This window comes from Eptesicus fuscus, chromosome 11 (genome assembly GCF_027574615.1).
Source record: "Eptesicus fuscus isolate TK198812 chromosome 11, DD_ASM_mEF_20220401, whole genome shotgun sequence".
NCBI classification, from domain to species: Eukaryota; Metazoa; Chordata; class Mammalia; order Chiroptera; family Vespertilionidae; genus Eptesicus; species Eptesicus fuscus.
The window spans coordinates 7,658,912-7,668,746 of record NC_072483.1 but is presented as its reverse complement, the minus strand read 5'-3'; the positions used below and the strand labels follow the sequence as shown (position 1 = coordinate 7,668,746).

Here is a 9,835-nt window from a genome sequence, read left to right as displayed (position 1 = left end):
AGAAAGGAAGGCTGTGGGGGTCAGAATGCCTTTCGTGGTGGGGATGGGGGCGAATCCCAGCCAGGCCGACCTGCTGAGGGGCTCTGCCCAGAACATGAACCTCAGAACGAGGCATTTCGCAGGGCCCCAAGAGCAAACACGTCCTCGGGCTGACTCTCACCAGGACCATTCTAGAACATTACGTGCATAACGCGTTCCATCCGCACACCGCCTACCAGGAGCAAGGACCGCCATCCCCATCCTACTGATGAGGAAACAGGCTCACAGGGGTCAAGGGCCTTCACCCAGTTGCAAAACTCCCGAGGGGCAGACCTGGGTTCAAACCCAGGCTCTCACTCTACTACCCACGTGTAGATACTGGCATTTAAATTCCTTAGTTACAGCTTAAAACTCCGCTTGTCAGCCGCGGTGCCTCAGACCAAGCGCTCCACGCACGGCCAGGGCTGCTGGCCTGAACCGTGTGCCAGAGCGCTGCTGTGGCGGCAGGCAGTCCTCCCGGGAACCACTCACAGGCTGAGCAGCCTGCCCAGCCCACGGTCCCTCCAAGAGGAGGCAGCCTGAACCCTGGACCACGCAGGCATCTGAGGACCTGTGGCCAAAGGCCACGCCTCCCGGCAGACCAGGAGGAGGGGCCTTGCTGCAGCGGCTGCCTCAGCCTTTTCTCCCAGTTCCCTGCATGCGAAGCCCGTGCCCCTCACCCTCCACCACATCTCCTCCTACACTTGCCCCAAGGCCCTGTCGGCTTCCTGCCCGCCTGCCCTCAGCTGGACACTGACACCCACCTGCCTTTGATGGCGTTGAAGAGCCGGATCCCATCTGCGGGGCCACAGATCTGCACCAGATCATCTCGAGACATCTTCAGCAAGTCAGCACCTAGGCAGGCAAGTGGGTCTGCCCGTTATGTGGGACACAGAAAGGCTCCATCCCCAAACCCTGCAGACCCTGCACCGGGGCAGAGGGCAGGGGACAGGGAGCCAGCTTCGTTCCATGGAGAGAGAAGCAGCAAAGAGCCAAACAACATCAGGTCACAGCCCCAAAGATGTCAGAAGCTACATGACCTGCTCACGAAATGCAGCAGGACAGGCGTTTACAGAAGCTGTTCCCGCCCCCCCCCCCCCCCCACCCCTCCGGTCCTCTGTATTCTCGGCATATAATGCATGTGTACCTCTAAGGGGACATGACATGGATTCCATGTACACTCGTCTGCAGGCAGACTCCGCGCTCATGGCTGCAGCCATTCCGCACGCACCGTGCAGCCAGCACTCACACGGGGCAGAGCGCGCCCAGCACCCCACAGCCCTCTCGCCAGCACTGCCCCGGCCCCGGAAACCGCTGTCCTGACTTCTTACAGTTAATACGATGTTTTGGGTACAATTCTGTAGGCACAAGAGCTCCCTTCCCACTGGGGATAAAAGCCACCCTGCCGGTGTGGCTCAGCTGGTTGAGCGTCGTCCCATGCACCGAAAGGTCGCTGGTCTGATTCCCAGTCAGGGCACATACCCAGGCTGTGGGTTCGATCCCTGGTTGGGGTGCATACGGGAGGCAGCCAACTGATGTTTTTTTCTCTCTCCCTCTCCCTTCTTCTCTCTCTAAAATCAATAAAAACATGTATTTTTAAAGAAACCCCTTCCAGTGTCCCAACAGGGCCCTCAGCACCTCTCTCTCCCTCCTCTCCCCGTCCACTCAGCCCCACTCAGCCGGATCCCTGCGGCAGGGCCACACCAGGCAGATGTCTCCTGGCAGCCTTGGCACTTTCCTCTGCTTGGAAAGGTAGCCACACCCCCTCCCCAGGACCCACGTGGCTCACCCTCTTGCCACGTTTCAGCCTTTACTCAAGACACCTTCTCAGTAAGGCCTATGCTGACCACCCTACTCAAGACCACAGCCAGCCCTCCCTGCACCCCATCAGGCCAGGCCAGGCCCCTCCTCTGAGCCTTCCCATCCCAGATGGTCACACCACTCTGAAATGCCTGGTTTATGTATCCACACTGACTCCCTGGGGACAGGGTCCCTGTCAGGCCCTCTTCACACGCCCCCTCCCCATCCTGACAAAAGCTGAGCTGGAAAACAACTGGGGGCTTTCCCCCCACTGCCCCAGAGGCCCTGGAGAGCCACTCTGCCCCTTGGTCCGTGTCCCTGTCCCTGTCCCTCTGGACTGACCCTGCTCCTGTCCCTGTCCCTGTCCCTCTGGACTGACCCTGCTCCTGTCCCTGTCCCTCCGGACTGACCCTGCTCCTGTCCCTGTCCCTCTGGACTGACCCTGCTCCTGTCCCTGTCCCTGTCCCTCTGGACTGACCCTGTCCCTGTCCCTCGGACTGACCCTGTCCCTGTCCCTCTGGGCTGACCCTGCTCCTGTCCCTGTCCCTCTGGACTGACCCTGCTCCTATCCCTGTCCCTCCGGACTGACCCTGCTCCTGACCCTGTCCCTCTGGACTGACCCTGCTCCTGTCCCTGTCTCTCTGGACTGACCCTGCTCCTGTCCCTGTCCCTCTGGACTGACCCTGCTCCTGTTCCTGTCCCTCTGGACTGACCCTGCTCCTGACCCTGTCCCTCTGGACTGACCCTGCTCCTATCCCTGTCCCTCCGGACTGACCCTGCTCCTGACCCTGTCCCTCGGACTGACCCTGCTCCTGTCCCTGTCCCTCTGGACTGACCCTGCTCCTGTCCCTGTCCCTCTGGGCTGACCCTGCTCCTGTCCCTGTCCCTCTGGGCTGACCCTGCTCCTGTCCCTGTCCCTGTCCCTCGGACTGACCCTGCTCCTGTCCCTGTCCCTCTGGACTGACCCTGCTCCTGTCCCTGTCCCTCCGGACTGACCCTGTCCCTGTCCCTGTCCCTCCGGACTGACCCTGCTCCTGTCCCTGTCCCTCTGGACTGACCCTGCTCCTGACCCTGTCCCTCTGGACTGACCCTGCTCCTGTTCCTGTCCCTCTGGACTGACCCTGCTCCTGACCCTGTCCCTCTGGACTGACCCTGCTCCTATCCCTGTCCCTCCGGACTGACCCTGCTCCTGACCCTGTCCCTCGGACTGACCCTGCTCCTGACCCTGTCCCTCTGGACTGACCCTGCTCCTTTCCCTGTCCCTCCGGACTGACCCTGCTCCTGTCCCTGTCCCTCTGGGCTGACCCTGCTCCTGTCCCTGTCCCTCCGGACTGACCCTGCTCCTATCCCTGTCCCTCTGGACTGACCCTGCTCCTATCCCTGTCCCTCCGGACTGACCCTGCTCCTATCCCTGTCCCTCCGGACTGACCCTGCTCCTGTCCCTGTCCCTCGGACTGACCCTGCTCCTGTCCCTGTCCCTCTGGGCTGACCCTGCTCCTGTCCGTCCCTCTGGACTGACCCTGCTCCTGTCCCTGTCCCTCTGGACTGACCCTGCTCCTGACCCTGTCCCTCTGGACTGACCCTGCTCCTGTTCCTGTCCCTCTGGACTGACCCTGCTCCTGACCCTGTCCCTCTGGACTGACCCTGCTCCTATCCCTGTCCCTCCGGACTGACCCTGCTCCTGACCCTGTCCCTCTGGACTGACCCTGCTCCTGTCCCTGTCCCTCTGGACTGACCCTGCTCCTGACCCTGTCCCTCTGGACTGACCCTGCTCCTGTCCCTGTCCCTCTGGACTGACCCTGCTCCTGTCCCTGTCCCTCCGGACTGACCCTGTCCCTGTCCCTGTCCCTCCGGACTGACCCTGCTCCTGTCCCTGTCCCTCTGGACTGACCCTGTCCCTGTCCCTGTCCCTCCGGACTGACCCTGTCCCTGTCCCTGTCCCTCCGGACTGACCCTGTCCCTGTCCCTGTCCCTCTGGACTGACCCTGCTCCTGACCCTGTCCCTCTGGACTGACCCTGCTCCTGTCCCTGTCCCTCTGGACTGACCCTGTCCCTGTCCCTGTCCCTCCGGACTGACCCTGTCCCTGTCCCTGTCCCTCCGGACTGACCCTGCTCCTGTCCCTGTCCCTCTGGACTGACCCTGTCCCTGTCCCTGTCCCTCTGGACTGTCCCTGTCCCTCCGGACTGACCCTGCTCCTGTCCCTGTCCCTCTGGACTGACCCTGTCCCTGTCCCTGTCCCTCTGGACTGTCCCTGTCCCTCCGGACTGACCCTGCTCCTGTCCCTGTCCCTCTGGACTGACCCTGTCCCTGTCCCTGTCCCTGTCCCTCTGGACTGTCCCTGTCCCTCTGGACTGACCCTGCTCCTGTCCCTGTCCTCTGGACTCACTCTGCTTGGTGGAAGGCTCATTCACGCTCAGTTTACCCTCGCACCCATAGCTCCTAGTTCCGACTTCCGCCTGAAGAATCATCATAAGGCTTCAAACACCCTATAAAGAGCTAGAACAGCTTTCCCTTCTCACCTGGGGCTTCGCCCCACCTTCCAGGAGTGGCCCTGGGCACTATGTGACGAGCAGCGTTTGGTGGGAGAGCTACCGGGGAGGCTTGTCGCACGTGCACTGGCCTGCTTGGCTCAGGGGCCAACCCCGGCAGAGAGCCCACCGGCAGGTGCGGGGATGCTGGTAAGGTGCGGGGATGGTGGTAAGGTGCGGGGATGGTGGTAAGGTGCCAGGTGACCCTCCCTTAGAGCCGCACTCGGCTGGCAGCTTCTAGGGCAGGACCCCGACGCGGAGCACTTGGCCCAGGTCCGCAAGTGTGAGTGAGTGGCCCCACCGCTCTGGGTCCCCAGGACAAACCACAGCCCCCTGGCCCTCAGGGCACATCCGGGACGCTAACTGGCCTTGCTACGCCTGTCCAAGGTCCCCATTTCCAAGGTCCCCGCATGTCCAGAGCCGCTCACCTGAGAAGCTGGCGAAGAGCCGGCAGAACTGCGAGAACCTGTGGCGGTGCAGCCACTGCTGGGCGTCCTGGATGGAGGCGGACGGGAGCAGGTGCTGCGGGAGAGGGAGGCCTTGACATGGCGGCCCAGGACCCAGGGACAGGCCGCGGGGCCAGGACGGGCAGGGCCCAGGGACAGGCCGCGGGGCCAGGACACCACGGGGCCGCGGGGCCAGGACGGGCAGGGCCCAGGGACAGGCCGCGGGGCCAGGACACCACGGGGCCGCGGGGCCAGGACGGGCAGGGCCCAGGGACAGGCCGCAGGGCCAGGACGGGCAGGGCCCAGGGACAGGCCGCGGGGCCAGGACGGGCAGGGCCCAGGGACAGGCCGCGGGGCCAGGACGGGCAGGGCCCAGGGACAGGCCGCGGGGCCAGGACGCCACGGGGCCGCGGGGCCAGGACGGGCAGGGCCCAGGGACAGGCCGCAGGGCCAGGACACCACGGGGCCGCGGGGCCAGGACAGGCAGGGCCCAGGGACAGGCCGCGGGGCCAGGACACCACGGGGCCGCGGGGCCAGGACGGGCAGGGCCCAGGGACAGGCCGCGGGGCCAGGATGCCACGGGGCCGCAGGGTCAGGATGGGCAGGGCCCGGGCACAAGATACGCAGGGCCGCACACACTTACGTCACTGCCCATGGGCAGGGTCTCCAGCGGGTGGGAGGGGGTCGGTGAGCTGTTGCTGCAAAGGAAGTGACGGGTGTGAGCGCGAGGCCTGGGGGCTGGTGCAGGTCCTCACCTGCCTGCTGCTCCTCCCCTATCGGCTCGGAGGCTGTTTTTATTTATTTTTTAATATATTTTTGTTTTATTGATTTTAGAGAGAGAGGGAAGGAGAGGGAGTGAGAGAGAAACATCAATGATGAGGGAGAAACATTGATCGGCTGCCTCCTGCATGCCCCCGCCGGAGATTGAACCCACAACCGGGCATGTGCCCTGATCAGGAACTGAACAGGTGACCTCCCGGCGCAGGGGTCGAGGCTCAATCACTGAGCCACACTGGCCAGGGCTCAGAGGCTTGAGAATCACCTGAGTCCGAGGAATGAGGGCAGAAGCCCGTCCAACTCCTCCGAATCCCTAATCAACTCTTTGGTGTGGACGGAGGAGCCACACTCTCCCGGCCAGCAACGGCCGCTCCGCCCAGCTCTGGGTTCGTTTGGTCAGAATTCCCTCCCACGCGGGGTTCCCAGCCCCGAGCCCAGGCAGAGCAGCGGGTCTGGAGGCCCAGGCAGCGTCCAGCGACTCGGTGCCAGGCAGAGCGCCAGACGAGGGGCAGCAACACTTGCTCTGTGGCGATGGGAGAGGGCAGAGGAAGCCTCGGGGATCACTGGGCAGCGGACACGCACCCTAGTTGGGCATCATCCACGCAGAACACATGCTCGTGGCTCTGCCCCTGGGGAGGCCTGACCCCTGACCTTCCTCAGGGGCTCACTCAAGGGCGCAGACCTGAGCCCCTGGGGTACACACTGAGAGAAAGACGTATTTCAAGATGACCCTTCCCCCTGGACAGCGGTGATGGCACAACCGAATTCACTTCATGTCACTGAACGACAGACACACTTAAGATGCCACAGCGGTCGCTTTCACATCACGTCTCTTTCCCCACAAGGACAAAGGGCCCCGCAGGCGGTCCTGAGCAGTCCCTGCACAGCGTCCCCTCAGGGCCGAGGAGCGCCAGGCATTGGGCACACATCCCACTGGCCTGCATGCAGCTCTTCCTCCTCCACAGCGGGAGACCGAGGCTGAGGGGGCACAGGGACGTGCCCCGGAAGGTGCAGATCTGAGCTAAGTCCGCCTGAATCTACATACACACGCCTTCCGTCACCGCCTCTCAGGAGGGCTCCCCACCAGCAAATCAGTGCATGGCTGCGTTCCCGTCAGCCAAGCTCTCGGTGTGCCAACACGGGCTTCAAGGAGCCTGCACACTCACTCGATAAACCCGCCGGCGTTTTCCCGGCCCCACTTCCACGAACAGGACACGCAGAGGCACCACAGGCGGTTGTGGGCCTGGTGCCGCGTGGCCTGGGACGGGTGGGACGGCTGCCCACCAGCCCTGCACTCCTGTCACCTGGGAGTCAGCAGGGCTGGGTGACAGCAGGGAGGCCTCCGCTGCGGGATAAGCCCCCAAACCAGGAGAGAGGCCCCCGAGCTGCCAGCGCCAGGGAATGTGCACAGGGCTGCAGGCCCAGGAGGCCCTCGCAGCCACGGCCACCTCCCGACCCGGCGCCAGCGCCCAGCAGGCCCGCCCCGGCCCGCACTGGAGGAGGGGGCAGGGTGGGTGCTGGGCTGCCGCCCACCAGACAGCATTCAGAGACGCTGTCCGAGCACCAAGAGCTGGGCAAGTGCTAACCATGTGGTGAACGCAACACCTGCCAGCCACCCGACACCCACACGGAGGCCAGGCCACAGGAGAGGCCACGCGACGCGGAAAGGCAGGAAAGGACCACGCCCGTCAGTCATCCCGCCCGTCATCCCAAAGTACAACTGTGGGGGGGGGGGGCGGGGAGTCACACATACCCTTCGCCGAGGCCGAAGCTGTTTGGAGAGCCGTTGTAGCTTGGGGACGGGGCGCTGTTCACCTGGTAGGCCACGTCGGGCCACGGAGAGCACTGCGGGGAGAGCGCAGGCAGCGGTGATTGCGGCGGGGCTCCAGGAGGAGCCAGACCTGCCGGGGGCTGGCCCGGCGCCTCGGGCTGCACCGAGCCAGCATCCACTGACGCCAACGGACGAATCCACGGACCCTTCAACACGCACTGCATTCCCCCTGTGGCCACGTGAGCCAGGACAGGCCGCTCCTCCCACACCAAGACTCGAATACAGACAACTGTTTCGGAAACGCCTTCCTGGCCACAGGGCCTGTCAGAGGAACACAGCTCCAAACCCGAGAGCACACCACCACCACCACCGGGGCTCTTAAAGCAGCACTCCCTGAACTAGGAACCCCCCCGAGCTGGAACCCCCTCCCCCCCAGCCCAGCCCGCAGCGCCAGGCCCTCCTGGCAGCAGCCCTGCCGCTCACCTCGGTGAGAATGGTGGTTTCATAGGACGGCTGGTACTTCTCCTTCTCCTGGGCGGTTCTCTTCTCCATCTTCTCCCGGTCCGTCTTCTGTTTCCGGTCTGCTCCCTTCGGCTACAAAGGCAGAGCACAGGGGTCCGATTAGCCCAAAGCCGGCAGAGATGGCGATCGGTGGAGGACCCAGGGCTGGGTGGTGGCCACGAAGCCTGCAAGAGCCCAGGCAGGATCTTGTGGACGGACCAGACAGCATCGCTCACTTCCCAGACTTCAAGCGCAAGTCCTGCCTGGAGCCCTTCCCCGCCCCAGGGAACTCAGCCTGCCCAGGTCCTGCCGCGGGGCTGCGGGCTGCTGGGGGAAATGCCGGGGAAGTTCTTCACCAGCGGCCACTGCTTACAGAAAGGAACCCCAAGAGCCATGACAATCCCAATGCACTCCCGGGCTTAGCCGTGGACGGGGAGGGAAGAGAGCTGGGGGTTGCCGGTCGGGGTTTGGCCCACGCTTACAGGCTGTGAGCTCCCAGACACGTCATGAAGGCCTCCAGGCCCCCAACACCAGGACTCCTGCCACTCGAGGCTCACACATCACGAGGTCTCTGCCCGGACAGAGCCTGTCTGGGTGCCTTTGAGCTTGAGGGATTTGAGGTGTCCCGACCTCACAGGTGCTATCATTCCCCTCATGTACAGGGGAGGAACCAAGTGCTGACCAGGTCGCAATTCAGATGTGAGAGCCAGGGACGCACCGGCTAGCCGGCCCTAGCAGGCCGCTGAGGGAACACCGGGCTCTCGCGTCCTAGGGTTCACAGTGGGGTTGGTGAGTTCTGACATCAAGGCACCCGGCAGCCCCAGGACTGAGCAGACTGTGCACACAGCAGGCCACACACAGTGGGCAGTCAGTGAGCAAAACTCACTCTCCAGTTCAATGGCGTCTTCAAGGGTTTTCACCCTCCGGGCACCCTCCTCGGGCACAGCTTTGGCTCCCAGCTCGAGCGGTTTTAGGAAAGAGTGCTCAGAGCGATGCCTACGCTGCACAGAGGCGGTTTTGCCGGGGGTCATGTGGGAACATAGGACAGGTCCAGGGCTCAGTGGGAGAGCAGGCATGTGGCCGCCAAGCCCCCATCACCTGCTCCGCCTCCAGGCCCTGCTCCTGGGAAGATGCCCGGAAGACACAGAGCAAGGCTGTGCCTGCGTGTGGGACACACACAGCCCGGTGACACCACAGGGCGCTGCTGGTCAGAGGGGCCCCGTCTTCCCTTGCAGAGGCCTTGATACCCGCACAGAGCCCCAGGGCAGGCCCCCAGAAGCCCTGCTTCCCGGGACTGGGGCGACCAGGGTGGGAGAGCGACGGACAGGTTGGCTGGAGTCTGCCTGACACGTGCAAACACCTGTTTGAAGCACCTCTGTGATGGGCGGAGGGGTGCTGTGTCCCCTCGGGCAGCAGGTGCCAAGCCTTTCTCGGGTCACTCAGACCCGGCAGCAGCAGGGCGGCCCAGTTCCCCAAACACCTGGTGGGCAGTCAAGGAGCCTGGTGGGAGGGCCCTCACTGCTAAGCTTCTGCCTCAAGGTGCCGAAAGGGGAGCTAGTGGGGGCCCTGGGCAGGACTGGGTGCTCCCTGGGTGCACACCCCCCCGTTCTTCTCTTACTGCCCAGCACGGTCTGAGCCAGGCACACAGTGCGAGAGCAGCGGCTTCACTGGACACCCTGCACGAGGAGGGACCCGCTCTGAGGGGACGTGGTGTCTGAGGGGAGTGTGGCCGGGGCACAGGGAAGATGTGGAGACGTCCACGGGTGGCCCACACCCCGAGATCCTGGAGCAGGCAGTAAGACCAGAGTGACAGCACCCACTGTACCACGGAGGGCAAAGAGCCAGCCCCACTCCCCAGCACCTGTGAGGACGTCAAAGGGGCAAGCTTGCATGGAATTAAGACGGCTCATAGTGTGAGACTAAAACAGATGATCCTGCATCCCGAAGTGGGCCAGTGTACCACAGGGCCCTGGGAGTGGAAGAGGGAGGGAAC

At 64.1% G+C, this 9,835-nt stretch overlaps 1 protein-coding gene across 1 annotated transcript in view; it reads right to left on the bottom strand.

Moving 5' to 3' along the window:
- Positions 1 to 760: 760 nt before the first annotated feature.
- Positions 761 to 9,835, bottom strand: part of LOC103287789 (transcription factor CP2-like protein 1) — a 62,315-nt gene continuing 53,240 nt past the window's right edge. The window contains exons 7-11 of the mRNA XM_054723492.1: positions 7,825 to 7,935; positions 7,324 to 7,415; positions 5,437 to 5,491; positions 4,776 to 4,869; positions 761 to 873 (exon numbers count right to left, since the gene is read on the bottom strand). Of these exons, the coding sequence (XP_054579467.1) occupies positions 761 to 873; positions 4,776 to 4,869; positions 5,437 to 5,491; positions 7,324 to 7,415; positions 7,825 to 7,935 (465 nt within the window). The remainder of the gene's footprint in view (positions 874 to 4,775; positions 4,870 to 5,436; positions 5,492 to 7,323; positions 7,416 to 7,824; positions 7,936 to 9,835) is intronic.